This window comes from Apodemus sylvaticus, chromosome 19 (genome assembly GCF_947179515.1).
Source record: "Apodemus sylvaticus chromosome 19, mApoSyl1.1, whole genome shotgun sequence".
NCBI lineage: Eukaryota > Metazoa > Chordata > Mammalia > Rodentia > Muridae > Apodemus > Apodemus sylvaticus.
The window spans coordinates 35,369,532-35,393,424 of NC_067490.1; the positions used below are offsets into that span (position 1 = coordinate 35,369,532).

Here is a 23,893-nt window from a genome sequence, read left to right on the forward strand (position 1 = left end):
CCTTCCCCTATCTCTCTTTTCTCTCTCCTTTTTTGGTGGTTCATGGGGATAATAGAGAGCCTAGTGCATGCTGAACAAAGCTCTTCCACTGAGTTCTATGCTTAGCCCCATCAAAATTGTCTCTGTCATGTGGTACACAGCTTTAATCCCATATAGATGCCATCCCAAAGCCAGATGGATGCCTGAGTTCAAGGCCAGTCTGGTATGAATGAGATCTAGGCCAGCCATGGCTACCTGGAGAGACCCTGAAAAACTAAGAAGGTATTCATAGGTATTCTAACTGGATATATAATTATGATAACTGAATGTTTTAATTCAACATACTTCTCCTAGGCATGAAAATAAACCAGTTCTATGGCGATATTTTGCCAGGTCTGCTAGCATTTTCCAAGGCTTAACCAGTACCACAGAATCCTGAGTATCTGTGGTTGAATGAGTAAATGAACGTGTGAATGAGGGAGAGATCTTACTAGCGATTGGATTTCACCATTCAGAAATAACGATGCCATTTGAAAAGAATTATCTGGCAATATTGTCACGTTTTCTAGATCCAAAGGCAGTCTGTGTTGACGGGACACACGGACATTGTGACTCACGTGAAGCTGTTGGTGAATGACATGGCCGTGGATTCAGTTGGTGGCTATCTCTATTGGACGACACTCTACTCAGTTGAAAGCACCAGACTCAATGGAGAAAGTTCTCTTGTACTACAGGCTCAGCCCTGGCTCTCTGGGAAAAAGGTGACAAAATAAAAATAGGATGCAATTATTAAATGACACTAAGTGATCATTCTATAGGAATGACAGGGCTGCTGCTACTTTCTTTAGTTGAGGTGGAATTAGAATAAGATCACTGTTAGAATAAGATCACCGTATGACTGGCATTTCCCTATGCCTCATTTGGGGGTCAGAACTAATTAATTACTCAGTTCAAATATAAAACAGGGATTTTTGTAGTTTGCCTTATCCTGAGTGAGTCCACATTGAATAGCTTTTTTAATGTTAATTCATGTATACAATGTACTTGATTCATCCTTTATTTATTTCTCTCACATCCCTGTCAATCCCCACTCATTCCTACGAGTCGCTTTTGTAGGTTAATGGCTTCTGGGTTTGTTTGGTGACTGATTTAGTTTAAACAGGACCATCGGTGTGATCATTGCATTAGAACTATGCATTGGAGACAATTGGGGTCATGAGTAGCTCTACAACTAAAGGCAATGCTCCTACTCTTGCCAAATCTATGGAAGCCAATAGTACAACAGTGAGGGGTAGGGCCCCCTGAGTTCTTCCTCCATACATGCCTGTTGAAGTGCACATTCCTGTGTGGACTGAGTGTAGGTTTCCTTAACTCCTTCATGAGTTCAATAGCTGTGTCTCATCCAGAAGACATCATTTGATAGCTCTTGGTTTTATCTTCCAGCTCTTGTATTCTTTCTACCTGTATTCTGAAAAGCTACTGAGCCTTAGGGGACATTGAATACATGTCTTGTGAAGGGCTCTGAGCAAATGAAAGGATAGAAAATAATACAGCCTAACTCTAATGACCCCAAGAAATCAGGAGTTTAAAATGCTATCTCACTTTGTTAGAAACTAGGTAAAAGGTCACATTCCAGAGCCCGCCCTTTGTTTAGACCTAGCAGAAAGGCCTTGAATAGGTGATCCTGGCCCCACAGGGTAACTGGAAATGGGCTAAACTTATCTTGCTTCTGTAAACTTACTTATGCCATTATCCCTAAGTAGGACTTCACTCAGCTATAGACATTATAAGAAACTAATTGGTCCACTGAGCATGAGCTCCAATAATTTAAACTGATTGTCCTAAAAACTATAGAGTGATACAAATCGATTGGCTCACATTTCGCAGGCTCTCCATGCTAAGAAATAATTGGTTTGTGATTCGAGGGCTCTGTCGTAAACTTATAAAAGCTGTCGCAATTCGGCATTCGGGGTCCATAGTCCTCTAACCCTGCGTGGTGCACGGCTATGGAACCCAGAATTCTGAAATAAAGAAATCCTCATGCTATTGCATCGAGACCATTTCTCAAGAGTGATTTGGGTGTCGCTTTCTGGGGCGTGGGGTGCTGGGGCACCCTCGGTTTTTGGGGGGTCTTACACAATCATCCTAACTTATTTTTAATTCCTTGAGCAGCCATGAGTCTACACATTTGCCATCGTTTGTAGGTTTAGATTTTTCAAAACCTACTTTAATTAGCGCTCTTGAATACTTCAGTCTACCTTCTAGCCCACTGACCAGAGGTATCTGAGGAAGAAGGATAGTAGAAAAAGGGGGCTGTGGACTTGTTTAGAAGTTGTACTTTGGATAAGTTCAATCTTTGTTGTGAGGATATCAGCAGTCCAGTCCAAGTAGCAAAACCCAAACACAAATCAGCAGAAGCACTTGATCCAGCAGAAACTGCAAGGCTCCACAGAATTTGCATGAGCCAGTGGAAACGGCAAGAGTTAGACTACCACAGAAGTGAAGAGAAATGAAGACCAGCGAAGCATTGCAAGGCATGACAATGCATGAGCGTCCTCTCTCTGTCTGTGGGGTTATATTTATATTCTGTCTAAACATTATGAGCCTTCTCAAGCATCTGCTCCAGCGAAACATCTTGTCTGTCTGTTTCAGCAAAACATCCTCTCATGTATCTGCTTCAGCAAAACATCCTCTCCCACAAGACAGCTTTCAGAAAAACATCACATGGCACAACTGAATTTCCAAAGAAACCAGAAATTCTACTTCAATTTTTAACTGTAAGGAGGCTTCTGTGGTTATGGCTGACAGTTTCCTTTATTTATAGATATAAACATAGATATTTAGAAGGCAACTTGATGCTATGTCAATTAAACAACAGTATTTATTTCTTCCTCTAGGCTGTAATAATTGCCCTGACTTAGGTTTTAATGAGGTCTTCAGTACAGGGCATGGATTCTCTCCTGTGGAGTGAGCCTCAAATGTAGTCATCGAGTTGGTTACCGCCTGTCCTTTAATAGTAGTGTTACTATTGCACAAGTGAACACATATTGCTCAGCAAGTTGTTCTTATAGTTACTAGGGGTCAAATGAGGTAAGGCTGTTAATGCCTTTTTCTCTAAATAGCTTGCAGAAACCCTTCCTGGACTCTGAAAGCTAGTCACAAGGGAGAAAGTTTCCAGCTTAGTTTCAGCTTGGTTTTCCTGTCCATACAGTCAAGATGCATGTCATCTTTAGCAATAGGGTCTTATAATCTGGTTCTTTTCACTTTATTTTTTTGAGACAAAGTTTCCTCACTGAGCCTGGAGTTCATCGATTCAGCTGAGCTGGTGTGTGATAAACTCCAGTGATCTACCTATCTGTGGTTCCCAGCACTGCCATTACAGATGAACCCTGGCACACACTAACTTTCATGGAGGCAAAGGATCTGAATTCAGATCATGTACAGCATGTATTTCACCAGTGGTACCATCTCCTTAGAGATGTGTGTTTTGAACTGGTACTGTTTTGCACTGGGAAAACTTCTTTATATAGCTCACTGCTTTTTCTTCATGCTACTTGTGGACTGATCACAGATACAAGCTGCTTCTAATCAGCAGATGTAAGAAAACACAATCACCTAATTATATGTAGAAAGACACAATTATATAATTTAAAAAAGGAGATCTTCTAGCATGTTTTTTTTCCGTATTTGACAAATTTAGCTTGGAGCATTAGACTTGAGTATAAAGATTTCAGTTTATGTCAGCTTTTAATAGATGTGATAATTGTTACAGAGACATATTGGACGCATTCTAGCTTTACTTAGACATGGACTGTGGAGAGATGCACAGGAATGCTGACCCAACATCTGGGATTTTGTTATCCTTTGGATACTGTGTTGCATTTGGGCAAAGACTTAAGGAATCTTTTGGTAAAAACAGAGATAGTTGTTTTGTAATTTTGAAATCTCTAGTATGTTTTATCATAAATATCCAAAGGAAGAGCTGAAATTGAGCTTCACCTCAGCACCACAGGCAAAGCCAGGCACAGAGCCATGTGGCTGTACCTGTAGCACTAGTGGAAGGCACAGACACGTAGACGCTGGAGCTTGTTGGCCAGTCTAGCCAGAGGATGAACTGCAGGTGCAGTGAGAGACCCTATTTAAGAAAAATAAGGTAGAGAGAGATTGGAGAAGGCACCCAACATTGACATCTGCCCAACAGATAATTATATTTAATTAATTAATTAATTAATTAATTAACTCATTTAAGAACTGTTTATCTTGCTAAGGATGAAGTCATCATTTTAACCCTTTTGATGCCTCTGGGCATCTGTGTAAGCTATGGGCACTTCCTCTATTCTCAGCTACTTGAAACAAATCTATAAAAGCCAAAGAAAGCAATGAACAACAGAAAGATCTCTTCAATAGTTTCTTCTGACTCATGCCCTCTATTTCCAAGAACAAACAGTATTTCCTCAGGGCCTACCTAGACAGATATGAAACATGACTGCTCTGCATGTATACATCTTTAAAATCTGTGCCGGAATACTTTTGGATGCAATCAACAGAAAGTACATTAGTTAATTTTGTTTTTTTTTTTGTTTTTTTTTGTTTGTTTGTTTTGAGAAGAAATAGAGTCTCACATAGCTTAGGCTAGCCTTCAAGTCTCTATGTTGCAGAGGCTGTCCTTGAACTCCTGCTCTTCTGGTCTTCACTGGGATTACAGTCATCCAACCCTTGTGGCAAAATGGAATTATGTGGGATTATTTAAGGGATTTTTGTGTTTCCTCTTTAAGGGATTCTACCTGTTTACCCCTGGTCTCCTGTATTTCTTTAAGGGAGTTATTTATGTCCTTCTCGAAGTCCTCTATCACCATCATGAGATGTGGCTTTAAATGAGAATCTTGCTCTTCCAGTTTGTTGGGATATCTAGGACTTGCTGTGGTATGAGAACTGGGTTCTGATGATGTCAAGTAGCCTTGGTTTCTGTTGGTAAGGTTCTTGAACTTACCTTTCACTATCTGGTTATCTCTGGTGTTAGCTGGTCTTACTGTCTCTGGCTGGAGTTTGTCCTTCCTGTGGACCTGTAAGACTGTGTTAGCACTCCTGGGAGACCAGCTCTCTTCTGCCGGGACTTGTGTACAGTGGGCTGTGGAATAGACCCAGCTCCTGGGTTCAGATGCAGATAGAAAGAATCCTGTCCCAGCTGCTCCACTGTTCCTGTGCCCTGTGTGTGCCCCTAGCCAGTCCTGCTCAGGACAGTTATTGGACAGAAAGTGGAAAGCACACCTCTGAGCCCGGGAGTGCTCCTGGGAGACCAGCTTTCTCCTGGCAGGACCCATCCATAGAGAATAACTGGTTTTAGCAACAACAAAAATCGTTCCCCTGCGTGACTAAACAGTCTAAAGCTACAGCTACTTTTGGGCAAGCTTGGTGCAAATTCTAGGTCAAACTGAGTAGCTCAGGCGTAGGTTGGCAATGGTATTCTCTAAAACTTTTGGGGCGCTGCTCAGCTGAGAACCACACTTTGAGAACCACTATGAGCATAAAACTGAATACCTGGCATTCCCGTCTTGTAAAGAATTTTAGATAATCCATGTATATTTCCATAAAGTATATTTATATGATTTGATATTTAGGGAAGGCAAAAATGCCCGAGTACATTATTCAAGAGATGTTAAGAAGTCTATAGTTAAAGTCTGACCTATTCACAAAGGTATATTTTAATCTGTGTTTGATTCACTTTCTTTTTATTTTTGCAGCATGGAGGATTGAGCAGATATTCTCAGATATGCTAGGCAAGCACTCTCCAACTGAGCTATGTCCTCAGGCCTGGTTCACTTTCTTGCCTTGTTTTCTGCTCAGGTTATTGCTCTAACTCTAGACCTCAGTGACGGGCTCCTGTACTGGCTGGTGCAGGACAATCAGTGTATTCATCTGTACACAGCTGTTCTTCGAGGATGGAGGTAAGATGATCCCTGGCAGTCTCGCAGAGAATGCCCTGCCTTTGTAAATATGTCTTTTTATTTCCTGAGAACGCCTTGATGAAAGGAGATAGGCTTCATCTATACACAGAACTTTTGGTATTATGCTTATTTTTTATAAACAGTTAAATGAGCTGTTCAATTCTTTGTATCCAGGCTTACCTTCTGCTTAAGTATCAACCTACACCAATAGCAAATTCATTCTTTTTTTTTTGAAAAGCATGTGCTTTTATTGAAAAAAAATAAGTAAAAACATTTTATGATAAATATTGAAGATTTACATGGAAAATACTTCTGATAAAATAGAAGAGATGCATAGAAAAAACACGTTAAAATAGACACTTCATGGAAAATTAAAGAGTAAAAGTGATTGACATAAAAAACATTGTTAAATTAATTGAAAAAAGAAGTAGAAACAACAAATTCATTCATTTGCAAAGCAGTGTGAGCATAATCATGCGGGCATGCAGACTCTTTTCTTTTTTTTTTTTTTTTTGTATTTATTTATTTATTTTTTTTTTTCCAAAACATTTTTTTATTCGATATAATTTATTTACATTTCAAATGATTTCCCCTTTTCTAGCCCCCCCACTCCCCGAAAGTCCCGCAAACCCCCTTCTCTTCCCCTGTCCTCCCACCCACCCCTTCCCACTTCCCCGTTCTGGTTTTGCCGAATACTGCTTCACTGAGTCTTTCCAGAACAAGGGGTCACTCTTCCTTTCTTCTTGTATCTCATTTGATGTGTGGATTATGTTTTGGGTATTCCAGTTTTCTAGGTTAATATCCACTTATTAGTGAGTGCATACCATGATTCACCTTTTGAGTCAGGGTTACCTCACTTAGTATGATGTTCTCTAGCTCCATCCATTTGCCTAAGAATTTCATGAATTCGTTGTTTCTAATGGCTGAATAGTACTCCATTGTGTAGATATACCACATTTTTTGCATCCACTCTTCTGTTGAGGGATACCTGGGTTCTTTCCAGCATCTTTTCTTGTTGTTGTTGGTGGTTTTATGTGAACTGGGTTTCAGGTGAGATGACTGAGTGAAGTTGTTAGGTAGATCAGAAGGACACTCTCCCAGGCCAGTGACTGTTTTGTGTATCTGTGGATTGGGGTTCTTATAAATGTTAAAATGGAGCTATTCATCCTGGGTAAACTCTCACAAATTCTTTGGTCATTGGCTATCTGCTTTTCCAACTTCTTCCAATAGACTTTCTTTTTTAAAAAACTTATAATTGTGCTGCTTCCAGTTTTGGGTTATTGTAAGTCCTTGGTGACTCCAAGACCTCTGCCTCTATTCATATGGCTTCATTGAACCTTTTGAACAAATAGCAATTTTTTTTAACCATTTGTTGTGGCTTTCTTTCTAGATGGCAACTTTTTCCCACGGCCTGTGAGAACTTAGCACTAGGTCTTCTGTGACTGCAAGTGTTATGGAAGCATAAGAAATACTACATGTAAATAGTTTAAGTTGTGATATTAGTGTTACCCAAACTACAAGGATTTATTCAAGCCTGAAACTTTTGTATATTCTTGCAATACATACATACATACATACATATGTATATGTTTATATATAATGATTAATAATAAGAAAATTTGGTTTAAGTTTGGTAATTTAAGAAAAAAATTAAAAATCAATTTAATATAAAAGTAAGTAAATATGTTGAAAGTTGTTGCAAGTTTCTTTTTTTGCTTATGTTCACAGACAAGCGTGCATTTATTTAGAAGCACATAATTTCATGAGTACTTGTATCTCCGAGTCCTCCCTCCCAGTCCAGATGCACATTCATTGGTATTATATTTTAACAGTGGCGGGGATGCTACCATCACAGAGTTTGCAGCCTGGAGTACTTCTGAAATTTCCCAGAATGCACTGATGTACTACAGTGGTAGACTCTTCTGGATCAATGGCTTTAGGATCATTACAGCACAGGAAATAGGCCAGAGAACCAGTGTGTCTGTTTCAGAGCCAGCAAAATTCAATCAGTTTACAATTATACAGACATCTCTGAAGCCTCTGCCAGGTACAATATTTTATCCATACCTATTACTTTTATGCTTCTCTTTAATAGATATTTCTTTTCTTTTCTCTTCTTTTCTTTTCTTTTCTTTCTTTCTTTTTTTTCTTTCTTTCTTTTTTGGTTTTTTGGATTTGGTTTTTTCAAGATAGGGTTTCTCTGTGTAGCCCTGGCTGTCCTGGAACTCACTCTGTAGACCAGGCTGGCCTCGAACTCAGAAATCCACCTGCCTCTGTCTCCCAGAGTGCTGGGATTACAGGCGTGCACCGATGCCACCACCCGGCTTAATAGATATTTCAATAGATATTCTACCTCTTTCAACATAACTCTTAAGAAAAAAAAATAGTATTTTTATTTGTATACAGCAAATTTAATCTTAAAATTATAGCCTGCAAAAATTAAAAACAATTTTAGAGATACTTTAAAAGGAAAGGAAGCATTTGACATTTATTTGTTTGTTTGGAGACAAGGTCTTGTGTAGCCAAGATTGACCTAGAAGTCATTTTGTAGCTGAGACTGTCCTTAAAGTTCGCATTTAGCCTTAAATGCCTCTGCTTCCACCTTCTGGTGAGATTACAGGAATGCACCACCAAGCCTGGTTTTAATTCTAGATATTAGTAATTTCTTCTGGGTTTCCATGATTCTGTGCTTATTTTTCTTACCATTTCTTTCTTTTTCATTCCACAGGAAACTTTTCCTCTACTCCCAAGGTTATCCCAGATTCTGTTCAGGAATCTTCATTTCGAATTGAAGGACACACTTCAAGTTTCCAAATCCGGTGGAATGAACCCCCTGCAGTGGACTGGGGCATAGTTTTCTACAGCGTGGAATTTAGCACTCATTCTAAGGTATGTGGCTGGTTAAGTGCTATTTCCTAAAGGACCTTCCTCATCATGTAGCCACATGTGATTTGTACACTGAGCCAAGCACACGTGGCTCTTTGGTTGTTTTGCTATAGCATGTGGTTGCCAAGCATACCCCCACAAGAACACATGCAAACACCCATGAGAACACATGTGCAGTGGTCTCTGCTCTGTGCTAATTATAGTTATGACTTAAGGTTTAACTGGTTTATCTCAGAACTATAACAATGATCAAAATTTGCATGTCCAAGATTTCAAGTCTTGATTTTAGAAGTAAACCAAAATTTAGAAATTTTTGTTAGTAATGAGTATAAGAGTTAATATTTTTTCTCTAAAAATGTTTTGTGCTTATATTGTAGTTCCTGGCTATTGAACAGCAATCTTTACCTGTTTTTACTGTGGAAGGGCTGGAGCCCTATGCTTTATTTAATCTTTCTGTCACTCCTTATACCTACTGGGGAAAGGGCCAAAAAACATCTCTATCATTTCGTGCACCTGAATCAGGTAAATTGAAAAAAGAAAATTAAAACAATAATAAGTCACACATTTTTTTCTTTGCGTGGTCTAGAATGGATAGTCAATACTAGTTAAAATAACTTTTATAGAAGTATATAGGTTCAATAATCTTTCCATGACTCCTTGGAGATTAGAATAGTAAAATCAAAATAAAATATATTCCAAAGATGAATAGTTGAAAGATTATGAACTATTTTTCTGTACTGTGGTAATATTTAAGAGGCAAAAACATGTTTCAGGAATGTCTATGAAGCCTCTTAGTAGGTGGAAGGGCTCTGAGGAGCAGTAGGTATTAACAAAGCTGGCAACTCAGGGTTCTGAGCATAAGTAACTGGAGTGCAGATTTTGTGCTTCTTGGAAATACATTTGAACAAAAGAACCACGGACATTTGAACAGAAGAAAATGCCTTATCTTTACAGGGGATTATCACTTTGAAGTATACCAAGCACACTTACAAGCACCACGCTTCTATTAAAAGTTTATTACCACCTCTGCTTGATTCCCAACACAGCTCTAAGGTACATAAGACAGGTGTTATAATCTTGTCTATGGAAGTGAGAAAGGAAGCTCGCTAGAGACTTGGGTGAAATAACTGCTTAGAGGCAAGAACCTAACCCAGGGTTTTTACTGGAGTTTCATCAATCTCATTGAAGGCATTTTTGGAAAAATTGGTTAGTGGTTGTATCATACTAATTTAACTTCTATAGAGGATCCAGCAAGTAGAAAGAGCTCAGAAGACAGAGAGATCCACTCAGAAGTGAACATTTTATGGCATGATTTATTCAATAATATTTAATCAATGAATCTCATGACAGGAACATAGTGGAAATTGGCAGTGTTCTGCCCCGGGTAGCATTTGGATCATGGTAGGCTTCAACATTGTCTTGGGCTTCCAGATTTGGCAGTTCAGTTCTGTGGACATGAACTTGATTATATCTCTGAGGGGATCCCATTGGGGCCTGTGACATCTGACAGATATTGAGAGCAGTGTGGAAGAATAAAGGGATTTGGCTGAAACCTCAGAATATTTGCGACATAGCAGACACTTATTCAGGCTCACTGATCTTTATTAAGCACTTATATGCCACTCCAGTACTAGATTTGTGGAGCTCTTAAGTAAGGAATAAGAATAGTTTGTTTTTATGGAATGTGGAAATGAATATATCTGCTTCTAGTATAATAGAAAGGAGGCCATGATAACCAAATTGAGAAGCATGGCGTGTAGCAGCCAAATAATGTTATAAAGTCATCAATTCTGTCAACATACTTCAAGTATTCCTAGAGGAGGGAGATGTACATGAATTGATGTGGTTGCAAAGGTCTTTCAGTGCAGAAACTTTAGCTGGATTATCAGAGATAGTGTGAGAAGAGATAGGTTTTAGTTACTGTTAGTTCGTTATCATCATTGCAGGGATCATGGTGGCCCACAGGAAGGCATAGGCCTGAATCTGAGAGCTTTATGTCCTGATGCATGGGCATCAGGGAGAGAGAGAGACACTGGTTCTGGCATGAGCTTTTGAAACCTCAAAGGCCAGCGCTCCCAGTGACATACTTTCTTCAACAAGGCCACATGAATTTTAACAAGGCTACACCTCCTAATTCTACTAAACATCCAAGCACACAAGCTTATCAGGGCTCTTATCATCCAAACTACTTCAAGGTACCATATGATAAGAGATATATAGTCTAAAAGATACTGCAGATAGAAGTGTGAGTGAGGGACATTAGGAAGCAAGGAGACCGGAAATGGAGAAGGTGTGAGACCTTGTCAAGCACTTTCAACTCAGAAGAGAGATTTTTGGAATAGAAAGATCTGGGAATGCATGACTTGGTTCAATTCTAGCATATCTAAAAATGGGATGCCTAAGCCATACTCTCGGGATATCTGTCGGCCATTTACACTACTTTCTGTTTCCTTTAGGATTAGAATAATGAAGGTCAGAACCCATTTATGCTGTAGTTTACCTCTTGAACTGGGTGAAGGGCAGTTATAATAATTGCCTCCCCTCTTAATCGTGAACAACAGTGAAACTGCTCTATCAGGATGAGAGTGGACGTTATACTTTCTTAGGGAAAGTTTGGAGTACAGATGAGAAAGATGAGCTTGAATAGTAGTAAGAGGACATTAGATTGGGTATAAGGACATCTTTGGATAGGATGTAAGGACATCATAAAGACTTGTGGAATATCAAGATGGGCTTCTGAAGAAAACTGTGCATTGTTACTCTAAGCAGAGCCTTAAGAATGAGAGAAATGAACTTTAATTTTCTTGAATGAGAAATGCTTTTTGCTAAGATGCCCATACCATGATCATGGATTATAAAGTTCAGCCTTATGGTATATCTTCCCTGTCTATCTGTATGTCTACTTTTCAGTTCCATCAGCACCAGAGAACCCCAGAATATTTATATTGTCAAGTGGAAGATACACAAAGAAGAATGAAGTTGTGGTAGAGTTTAGGTGGAATAAACCTAAGCATGAAAATGGAGTGCTAACCAAATTTGAAATCTTCTATCATATATCTAAAGAAAGGGACACAAATAGATCAACTGAAGACTGGATGTCTGCCAGTGTTACGCCCCCAGTGATGTCATTTCAACTTGAAGCCATGAGTCCTGGGTATACTGTTGCCTTCCAGGTACAAGAAAGAAAGCAGGGATAGATACTTTTTTGATTTTAGAATTTATTTTCATTATTTCAAATCATGTTCTTACATTTCTGCATGTACATGTACATGTCTGTGGAAGTGCCTATAGAGGCCAGAGTCACTGGATCCCTGGAACAGGAGTTACAGGTATTTGTGAGCCCCCTTGTGAATAGTGGGAACTGAATTTGGAGCCCTGAAAGAGCAATAGTTGCTCTTCAATGTCTCCCCAGCTCCTGGGTTTTATAATCTTGATTTTGTTGGGAGTCTAGTATTTAATGGCAGTGACATCTTTCCATTCCTGTGATATAAATTTTAATAGTGTAATAATGGGTGGCTAGTTAAAAGACTGGACTAAGACTTCCTACCTTGGCCTGGTGGTGGTGGTCCACATCTTTAACCTCAGCACTTGGGAGGCAGAGGAAGGGGGATCTCTGTTGAGTCCAAGGCAAGTTTGATCTACAAAGTGAATGACTACACAGAGAAACCCTGTCTTAACAAACCAACAAAACAAAACAAAACAAAACAAAACAAAAACAAAAACAAAAAACAAAAACCAAGCCAAACCAAACAAAAAAGAATTCCTATGTTGTTAATAATTTAATTCCACTGTGAGCAGAGAAATCAAGTGGTCAGAAGTACACAGGGCAAAGACCACAGCTTAGGTAAAGGATACTTTGACAGTGGTCTTGCATTCAGAGTATTGCGTTTGAGTACTCGTAGGCTACCTACAACTACCAATTATTTTGTGCTCATTTTCACAGTTGATCCCTGGGTCAGTCAGCTGAGCTCCAAGACTGCATGACTAGGCAATGATATGCCATATAACCCTGATCAAGTCTCTATTCCTACAGTAGCTATGCGGATTCAAATAGAATGTATGTGAAATGCATACTTGCTTTCAAATATAAGGAGGCTTGATTATTTTCTCCTTCTAAGCCTCCTTTTAGGAAGTATAGTCAGTTTAGCTTACCATAATTTGTAAGGTTTTATGTCTTTTAACTATTTTATATAATCTGATCTTAGAAACAGTTGAATAACTTGTTATCTATTTAAAAATGCTTAATTGATGAGTAAACATGTATATGTTTCAGGTATGACGACTATTGATTAGTTCCAGATGTGATGGCTAGGGACTAGTTGTGCCAGTATTGGGGAATGATTGACACAATCAAATTAATCAGTACATGACCATACCTGTGTTACATAATAATTACCCAGCCCTTTCCCACACAATGGAGATATTTGCCATTTTTCACTTTTTTACATCAGAAAACCAATGTGGTTACAGGCCAATATTTTCTTCCTCAGTTATTTATTTCAATATACTTAGATGTTAACAATGACTTCAAACTATTTATAATGCATATTAAGTGCATACAAAGAATATTGTATAATTTAATCAGTCACAGAGTTTACTGCTAATGAGAACATCTGTGAATATATTTTTAATTTTTTTCTCCCTTTTTTATTCTTTAGGTTCGAGTCTTCACATCCAAAGGGCCAGGGCCATTTTCTGATATAGTGATGTCTAAAACATCAGGTATTTGTTATCTAAAAATCTATAAATGATGATTTGAACATATATACATTTTTGTTTGATATGTTTAGGAGTAGGAACGGCACCTCTGGATTTAACATTTAAGTCAGATAAAATACTTTTTTCCCTACACCAAAGTAGTTTGAAGAAACTTCGGATCAGAGGTCCTAAGAGGTTTTGTTGGGCCCAACATGTTAGACGAACCTGAAATGGCCCATGGATTTCCAACACGTCTGTGATTTCTAACATGAAGCTTGTTTTTTATATGTACTGTCTATTTTTTGCTTGCAGAAATCAAGCCATGTCCATATCTCCTATCTCTTCTCGGCAATAAGATCGTGTTTCTAGACATGGATCAAAATCAAGTTGTGTGGACATTTTCTCCGGAGGGAGATGTCAGCGCAATGGGGTACACAGCAGATGATGAAATGGGGTATTTTGCTCAAGGAGACTCACTCTTCCTTCTGAATTTGAACAATCATTCCAGCTCCAAGGTATTTCCTTTTGTGATTCCTTTGAAGTGAAGGGTGTAATTAAAATGGTTGGCCAATGGGGGAGCCTTCAAGATTAGATGATTGAAATAGCAACTAAATGTGTGGCCATTTAGTCATACATAAATACAAAGAGGGTCTGTGCACATGTCAGTCAAGACTGGTTATTGGGTTTAAGGAACTATTTTTTCTTCAGGGGTTATTGAGGATGATAGCTTCTTTTAGAACATGTTTCTGAGAGAATCAACCTAAAGAGAGAAGAGAAAGGTTTGTTTTGACTCAGTTTTAGAAGCTTCATCTATAATCCTTTGTTGCTTTGAGCCTATAGTGAGGATGTACTCAATGGTAGATAGTGCCCCAGGCAGTTCAGCTGCTCATCTTTTGTTCAAGAGTGGACAGAAAGAAAGAGACCAGGATTCCACAGATCCATAGCCAATGACCCCTAGACTCCTCACAAAGAACCCCCCCCCCCCCAAGGCTTACCTCTTCCCAGTAGCTGTAAGGCGTGGAGCATGTCTTCAACACATGTGCTTGGGGGCATAGGACTGGTGGACCTTCCAGATCTGAACTCTACTAGGAGACAAAGCATTGCAGTCTTTGCTCTTTGCAAAGCTGGTTTATGGTTACTCTAACCCTAGGAGGCCGTATTGCACAATGACTAAGGTGGTATGCTTTAAAGTCTGATTTTATAGGACTTATGTATAACCTATACTGCTTTTGAGAGCTGAGTCCCTAATATATTGACTCTCTAAGTGGTATCTGATCTTTGGGTTCCCATGGAGCTCAAATGAGGAGATCAATTAAGACACCAGGCATTAATTAACAGTCAGGTGTCAAGCACAGCATCTGATCTGTGATAGCCATTCACAAATATGAATTAATATCAAAGAGAGAGTAGTGTAACGGCTATGCAGAGAGCAGGGTATAGTGGAATCACAGCCCAGGTTAAGGTGGTGTTCTGTGGATAGCAGAAATCTGTTTTGCATAAAGATGAGGCAGGAAAAGGTGCAGGGAAAGCAGCCAAAGGAGCTCCAGAGCAAAGGCAGGGGACAGGGAGCCACAACATGCCTGGGAGTTGTAAGGAGAGGGAATCTGGAGTGGAGGTGTGGGTTAGGGTGATAACACAGGGGGATGGGTGGGATAATGATCAGGTGTCAATCTAGAAGCTAATAGTGAGCTATTAAAGACATTTAGTGAGTCAATGACTGGTCAGATTGTGTTTTAATAAAAACTTCTAAAATTTATTTTCTTGCATGTTCTTGTTTTGAGATAGTCTCACATAGAACAGGGTGGCCTCAAATTAACTATGTGGCTGAAACTGACACTGAAATTCTGATTCGCCTTTTTCCACCTGTTTAGAGCTGGCCTTGCAGATGTGCACTACTACTTCCAGCTTCGAATTATGTTTAAGAATTCTCTCGCTTTCAGCAGTGGGTGTCATAGATACCCAGGAGTTAGGTGACAGTCAAGGAGGTGGGAAATGAGATACCTAGTGGGGAGGGATTCCTAAAGAGACTAGATTCCCATATAGTGATATGAGAAGAAAATAAAGGGGGAGCCATGTGTATGCAGAATGACTCCTTGTGTTCAATTGGACATCTTTAACAATACAGAGTACAAGAGAAAAAGAGGTTTGACATACGGCAGTTGGTTCTTTTTGTTGTTGTTTTGTTTTGTTGTTGTTGTTTTGAAACAGGGTTTCTCTGTGTAACCCTGGCTATCCTGGAACTCACTCTGTAAACCAGGCTGGCCTCGAACTCAGAAATCCGCCTGCCTCTGCCTCCCAAGTGCTGGGATTAAAGGTGGTGTGCCACCACCGCCCAGTGGGCAGTTGTTTCTTATTTTTGGAGTACCTCACTTGGAGATATGTTCATTAGCCAGTTTGATATTTGAGTCCCTAACTGAACAAAGCATCATGTCTGAATATGAGGGGTTTTGCACCTGGTCTTCAGATCAGAGCTGAAGTCAAGTGACTAAAATAATCTAGGAGCAATATACAGTGTGAGAAAATGGTGTGTGGTATAGTTGTCACAGCATAGAATGAGTGAGGCTTGGGGTTATGGACAGGTTCAAGGAGTAATGATATGAACAGTTAAGGAAGTATGCAAATGGATGACCACTCTTCTTGCCTGCCCCCCATGTTAAGCTTTTCCAGGATGTGCTGGTTTCTGACATTACAGTTATTGCTGTTGATTGGATTGCAAGGCACCTCTACTTTGCTCTGAAAACGTCACAAAATGGAACACAGATATTTGATGTTGACCTCGAATATAAGGTGAAATCCCCCAGGGAGTTGAAGACTTGCAAAGGACAAACAACAATAATTTCTTTCTCTATATATCCCTTCTTAAGGTATGAGCACCTTTGTTGCACTGAAAGAAATAGATTTTAATGTAGTATCTTTGCTTAATATTAGAAGTTAACAATGGTGAACTAAGATGCTTATGCTTTGTGTTGTAGAGGGTATCATATGGTGCATACTGACATTGAGCTGGCTGTGTAGCCCAGAACTCCCTCTCCATCTTCCTGTTTTAGCTTCTGGGTGCTGGGATTACATGGTTGGGAGATGCATTAAATTATAATAAACAATTCTGAGCCAAGACTGATGGTCCATATGTTCCATTCCAATTACTCATTAAGTCAGAGGCAGGAACATTGTGGGTTCAAGGCCAACCACAGTGATTTAGTGAGACTTCCCAATTCAAAATGTAGAAAATAAGAATAAGAAGTAAGGCTCAGAGATATAATTCTCATCTAAACTTTAAGCTTTATCACTAACATACACATTTTGACAACAGTTAATGTCATAATCTTAACATATGTTGCAAATATGACTAACCCATAGGCTAATTAACAGAAGGAAAGGCATAGCAAATTTTTATATCCATGCATTTTATAACAGTGGCAAGTAGTAAAGACAAGACGTAGATATGACCAAAACAGAATGAGCTGCACAGGAGGCCAGCATCTGTGGCCCAGTGAAAGCTCTTTTGGGTTTGTCTATCTTCATAAAGTTCATATCTTCATAAGACTATAGTTCATGTCTTCTTAAGACTATATTATTAATGAACTGAGTGTCAATTTTTTCCAGCTTTGAAAGGATGTTTTTAATTGTACCACATGCATGGACACGGACTATTTTGATATAAGTTGTTTATTGGCATTAAGAGACAGAAGTAGACACCAGCTCTTGCTAGAGCTTGGGGAAGGAAGTTATCTCTGTTAGGCTCTGAGGGAAGAGTTTGCACCAGGTAGATGCTGTGTCACCAGCATGGGTAAAAGAGACCCCAACAAGATGTGGGACTAAATGTTCTGGTAAGCCTTCTTCATGCACACCTACCCCAACTCCTTGGTCAACTTTGCAGAGTTCTCAAATTCCAGGAGAGATGGAAGACCATGTCTACAAAACAAAAGTTAAAGTTTGAAGATCTGGCCAAGAGAAACAAAGCACATTATGACAGGGAAATGAAGAATTACATTCCTCCTCTTAACGGAGTTAAGAAAAGAAAGAAAAAAGATCCTAATGCTCCTAAAAGACCACCATTTCCTTTCTTCGGGTTTTGCTCTGAATCAAAGGGCAGTGCCCACTATCTATTGGAGATACTATAAAGAAACTGGGAGGGATGTGGTCTGAACAATCTACCAAAGATAAACAATTGTTTAGCAGAAAGTAGCTAAACTAAAGAAATATGAAAAGGATATTGCTGCAAACCATGCCCAGGGCAAAGGTGAACCAAGAAAGAAGGATCCTGGTAGGCCAACAAACAGACTGAAAGAAGAAGAATGAATCAGAAGAAGAAGAAGAAGAAGAAGAAGAAGAAGAAGAAGAAGAAGAAGAAGAAGAAGAAGAAGAAGAAGAAGAAGAAGAAGAACAAGAAGAAGAAGAAGAAGAACAAGAAGAAGAAGAAGAAGAGGAGGAGGAGGAGGAGGAGGAGGAGAAGGATGACAAAGATAAGGAGGAAGAAGATGAGGCTAATGAGGAGGAAAACAAGGATAAAGAATAAATGGGCTGGACAATCAGTTGTTTCTTATGCCTTTAATCCCAGAACTTGGGAGGCAGAGGCAAGTAGATTTCTGAGTTCAAGGCCAACCAGGGCTGCACAGAGAAACCCTATTTTGGAGGAAAAAAAGGAATAAATGGCTGTCCTAAAATGTGTGGAAGTGTGTGTGATCAGGCAACTATTTTGATAATGTGAAATTTGAGTGCAGTTCAATATTTGCTTCAGTATAAAAATTGTACAGATTTTTGTATAGTGATGAGATTTTTTTGTCGAGAAATACTTTTTACCAAAAAGAGTTCATAGCTTTTTGGGGGCTACAATGTACAGTTAGATTTAAAGTTCTTGATGTTGAATGCTTCTAAATACTTAACAGTTTCTTTAATTTCTTATGGTAGCAAAACAAACTTAATAGGAATTTGTACTGCCAGTTAAAAAACATCTTTTAAAGATGTTGGGTTTTTTTTTTAAATTTTTAATAAAATAATGCATATTTAAAGGAAAAACAGGACCTTTGTTTAGTGCCAGAGTCATGGTCAAGAATGTTAAATACAGAGGGTGCCATTTGCACCAGGGAGCCAGCAGCGCTTTCACTTCTGAGAGAGGAGGTGAGCAGAGACTCTGCCAGAAGAGAGTTGGTCTCCTAGGAGTACGGACACAGACTTACAGTCCCACAGGAGGGACAAGCTCCAGCCAGAGACAGCAAGACCAGCTAACAACAGCAATGACCAGATGGCAAAAGGCAAGTGCAAGAACCCTACCAACAAAAACCAAGGCTACTTGGCAACATCAGAACCCAGTTCTCCCACCACAACAACACACCAGAAAAGCAAGAGTTTGATTTAAAATCACATCTCATGATGTTGATAGAGGACTTCAAGGATGACACAAATAACTCCCTTAAAGAAATACTGGAGAGCTTCAGGTGTCTGCTTTGGGATCTGAACAGCCTGGGCCACAGCACTCAGTCTCCAGGAAGTACAAGAGTCCTGGTGTGCACTCGGAGGCAGACTGGGAGGACACAGTGTGCTCTGGTGGGTCGGCCCCACAGAGCTTAGGTTCCAGGCCTGAGGCCTCTGGAAGGAGCCTTCAGATCTCTGCTTCGGGATCCAGAACAGCCTGGGCTACAACATCACATCTCCAGGCCCTGCAAGAGGCCAGAGGGGCACCCGCGAGGCCGGCTGGGAGGAGTCAGTGTGCTCTGGTGAGTCTAGCAGGCCCTGGGCAGGAGCCTTCAGGTGTCTGCTTCAGGATCTGAACAGCCTGGGCCACAGCACCTGTCTCCAGGCAGTGCAGGAGGTCAGCTGTGCACCAGAGGCCAGTTGGGAAGAGGCAGCTTGCACTGGTGAGTCCAGCATTGACAAGACCAACTAACACCAGTGAGAACTAGATGGCAAAAGGCAAACACAGGAACGTCACTAACAGAAATCAAGGCAATATGGCAGCATCTGAACCCAATTCTCCTTTAACAGCATGTTCTGGATACCCCATCACACCAGAAAAACAAGATTTGCATTTAAAATCACTGGTCATGATGCTGGTAGAGGAATACAAGAAGGACATACTTAAAGAAATTCAGGAGAAAATGGATCAAAAGTTAGAAGCCCTTACAAGGGAAACACAAAAATCATTGAAAGAAATTCAGGAGAATACAAAAGCCAATAAGGAAGAAACGCAAAAATCACTTAAAGAAATATAGGAGAACTTTGGTCAACAGGCTAAGGTCATGAAAGAGGAAACACAAAAATCTCTTAAAGAATTACAGGAAAAAAAAAGAATTACAGGAAAACACAAACAAGAAAGTGAAGGAGTTAAGCAAAACCATCCAGGATCTAAAATCAGAAGTAGAAACAACTAAGAAAACTGAAAGGGAGACAACTTTGGAGAAAGAAAACCTTGGGAAGAAATCAGGGGACATAGATGCAAATATCAACAACAGAATACAAGAGATAGAAGAAAGAATCTCAGATGCTGAAGATACAATAGAAACCATGGACTCAACAGTTAAAGAAAATGCAAAATGCAAAAAGCTTGTAACCAAAACATCCAGGAAATCCAGGACACAATGAGAAGACCAAACCTAAAGCTTATAGGCATAGATGAGAGTGAAGATTTACAACTTAAAGGGCCAGCAAATATCTTCAATAAAATTATGGAAGAAAACTTCCCTAACCTAAAGAGAGAGATGCCCATGAATATACAAGAAGCCTACAGAACTCCAAACAGACTGGACCAGAACAGAAATACTTCCCATTACATAATGATCAAAATATCAAATGTACTAAACAAAGAAAGAATATTAAAGGCAGTAAGAGAAAAAGGCCAAGTAACATATAAAAGAAGGCCCATCAGAATCACAGCAGACTTTTCACCTGAGACTATGAAAGCTAGAAGATCCTGGGCAGATCTCATGCAGACTCTAAGAGAACACAAATGCCAGCCAAAACTACTATACCCAGCAAAACTCTCAATCACCATAGATGGAGAAACCAAGACATTCCATGACAAAACCAAGTTTACCCAATATCTATTCACAAACCCAGCCCTACAAAGGATAATAGGAAAACACCAATACAAGGAGGGAAATTTCACCATGGAAAAAGCAAGATAGTAACCTTCTTTCATCAAACCCAAAAGAAGATAACCAATCAAATTTAAAAAATAACATCAAAAATGACAGGAATTAATAATCACTATTCCTTAATATCTCTTAACATCTCTGGACTCAATGCCCCAATAAAAAGACATAGACTAACCAACTGGATACGTAAACAGGACCCTACATTTTGCTGCATACAGGAAACACACCTCAGGGTCAAAGACAAACACTACCTTAGAGTAAAAAGCTGGAAGACAGTTTTACAAGCCAATGGTCACAGGAAAGAAGCTGGAGTAGCCATTTTAATATCAGATAAAATTGACTTTCAACCCAAAGTCATCAAAAGAGACTCTGAGGGACACTTCTTGCTGGTCAAAGGAAAAATGCAACAAGAAGAACTCTCAATCCTGAACATCTATGCTCCAAATGCAAGGGCACCCTCATTCATAAAAGAAATGTTAGTAAAGCTCAAAGCACACATTGTACCTAACACAATAATTGTGGGTGACTTCAACACTCCACTCTCCTCAGTGGACCAATCAGGAAAACAGAAACTGAACAGGGACACAATGAAACTAATTGAAGCTTTGGACCAATTAGATTTAACATATATATATATATGTATATATATATATATATATATATATATATAACATTTTATCCTAAAGCAAAAGAATATACCTTTTTCTCAGCACCTCATGGTACCTTCTCCAAAATCGACTATATAATTGGTCACAAGACAGACCTCAACAAATATAAGAAGATTGAACTAATCCCATGCCTCCTATCAGATCACTATGGAGTAAAAGTGGTCTTCAATAGCAATAAAAATAACAGAAAACCTACATACATGTGGAAACTGAACAATATTCTACTCAACAATACCTTGGTCAAGGAAGAAATAAAGAAAGAAATTAAAGACTTTTTAGAACTTAATGAAAATAAAAACACAACATACCCAAATCTATGGGACACAATGAAAGCAGTGCTAAGAGGAAAACTCATAGCCCTGAGTGCCTCCAAAAAGAAAATGGAGAGAGCATACACTAACAGCTTAATGACACACCTGAAAGCCCTGGAACAAAAAGAAGCTATTTTACCCAGGAGGAGTAGAAGGCAGGAAATCATCAAACTCTGGGCCGAAATCAATCAAGTAGAAACAAAGAGAACCTACAAAGAATCAACAAAACCAGGAGCTGGTTCTTTGAGAAAATCAACAAGATAGATAAACCCTTAGCCAGACTAACCAAAGGGCACAGAGACAGTATACAGATTAACAAACTTAGAAATGAAAAGGGAGATATAACAACAGAAATTGAGGAAATTCAAAAAATCATTAGATCCTACTACAAAAGCCTATACTCAACATAACTGGAGAATCTGGAGGAAATGGACAGTTTCCTAGACAGATATCTGACACCAAAAGTAAATCAGGATCAAATAGATTATCTAAACAGTCCCATAACACCTGAAGAAATAAAAAGGGTCATAGAAAGCCTTCCAACCAAAGAAAGCATGGGACCAGATGGCTTCAGTGCAGAATTGTATCAGACCTTCATAGAAGACCTAACACCAATACTCTTCAAACTATTTCACAAAATGGAAATAGAAGGAACTCTACGCAACTCATTCTATGAAGCTACAATTACGCTGATACCAAAACCACACAAAGATCCAACAAAGAAAGAGAACTTCAGGCCAATTTCCCTTATGAATATTGATGCAAAAATACTTAATAAAATTCTTGCCAACCGAATCCAAGAACACATCAAACTGATCATCCACCATGATCAAGTAGGCTTCATCCCAGGGATGCAGGGATGGTTCAATATAAGGAAATCCATCAATGCTATCCACTACATAAACAAACTCAAAGAAAAAACCACATGATCATCTCATTAGATACAGAAAAAGCATTTGACAAAATTCAGCATCCTTTCATGCTAAAAGTCTTGGAAAAAACAGGAATTCAATGCCCATACCTAAACATCATTAAAGCAATATACAGCAAACCGGTAGCCAACATCAAACTAAATGGAGAGAAACTTGAAGCAATCCCACTAAAATAAGGGACTAGACAAGGCTGTCCTCTCTCTCCATATCTTTTCAACACAGTACTTGAAGGTCTAGCTAGAGCAATTAGACAACATAAGGAGGTCAAGGGGATACAAATTGGAAAGGAAGAAGTCAAATTATCACTATTTGCAGATGACATGATAGTCTACTTAAGTGACCCAAAAACCTCTACCAGACAACTCCTACAGCTGATAAACAGCTTCATCAAAGTGGCTGGTTATAAAAATCAACTCAAGCAAGTCAGTTGTCTTCCTATACTCAAAGGATAAGCAGGCTGAGAAAGAAGTTAGGGAAATGACACCCTTCACAATAGCCACAAACAATATAAAGTATCTTGGAGTGACTCTAACCAAACAAGTGAAAGATCTATACAACAAGAACTTCAGGTCTCTGAAGAAGGAAATTGAAGAAGACCTCAGAAAATGGAAAAATCTGACATGCTCGTGGATCGGCAGGATTAATATAGGTGAAATGGCCATCTTGCCAAAAGCAATCTACAGCTTCAACGCAATCCCCATCAAAATCCCTACTCAGTTCTTCACAGAGTTAGAAAAAGCAATTTTCAAATTCATCTGGAATAACAAAAAACCCAGGATAGCTAAAACTATTCTCAACAACAAAAGAAATTCCAGGGGAATCAGTATCCCTGACTTCAAGCAATACTACAGAGCAATAGTGTTAAAAACTGCATGGTATTGGCACAGTGACAGACAAGTGGACCAATGGAATAGAATTGAAGATCCAGAAATGAATCCACACACCTGTGGTCACTGGATCTTCAATAAAGGAGCCAAAAACATCCAGTGGAAAAAAGATAGCCTTTTCAACAAATGGTGCTGTTTCAATTGGAGGTCAGCATGCAGAAGAATGCAAATTGATCCATTCTTATCTCCATGTACTAAACTTCACTCCAAGTGGATCAAGGACCTCCATGTAAAACCAGACACACTGAAACTAATAGAAAAGAAACTGGGGAAGACCCTTGAGGACATGGGCACAGTGGGAAAGTTCCTGAACAGATCACCAATAGTTTATGCTTTAAGATCAAGAATTGACAAATGGGACCTCATAAAATTACAGAGTTTCTGTAAGGCAAAGGACACTGTTAAAATGACAAAACGGCAACCATCCAATTAGGAAAGGATATTCACTAACCCTACATCTGATAGAGGGCTAATATCCAATATATACAAAGAACTC

The 23,893-nt window shown here is 39.2% G+C and overlaps 1 protein-coding gene and 1 pseudogene across 1 annotated transcript in view; both read left to right on the forward strand.

Annotated features, from left to right (window-relative positions):
• Ros1 (ROS proto-oncogene 1, receptor tyrosine kinase) overlaps window positions 1-23,893 on the forward strand; it is a 136,397-nt gene that overhangs the window by 50,095 nt on the left and 62,409 nt on the right. Inside the window, exons 17-25 of the mRNA XM_052163597.1 lie at window positions 549-740; window positions 5,824-5,924; window positions 7,757-7,971; window positions 8,653-8,813; window positions 9,188-9,332; window positions 11,721-11,983; window positions 13,469-13,532; window positions 13,821-14,023; window positions 16,167-16,372. Coding sequence (XP_052019557.1) covers window positions 549-740; window positions 5,824-5,924; window positions 7,757-7,971; window positions 8,653-8,813; window positions 9,188-9,332; window positions 11,721-11,983; window positions 13,469-13,532; window positions 13,821-14,023; window positions 16,167-16,372 — 1,550 coding nt within the window. The remainder of the gene's footprint in view (window positions 1-548; window positions 741-5,823; window positions 5,925-7,756; window positions 7,972-8,652; window positions 8,814-9,187; window positions 9,333-11,720; window positions 11,984-13,468; window positions 13,533-13,820; window positions 14,024-16,166; window positions 16,373-23,893) is intronic.
• LOC127669553 (high mobility group protein B2-like) lies at window positions 17,417-17,886 on the forward strand (annotated as a pseudogene).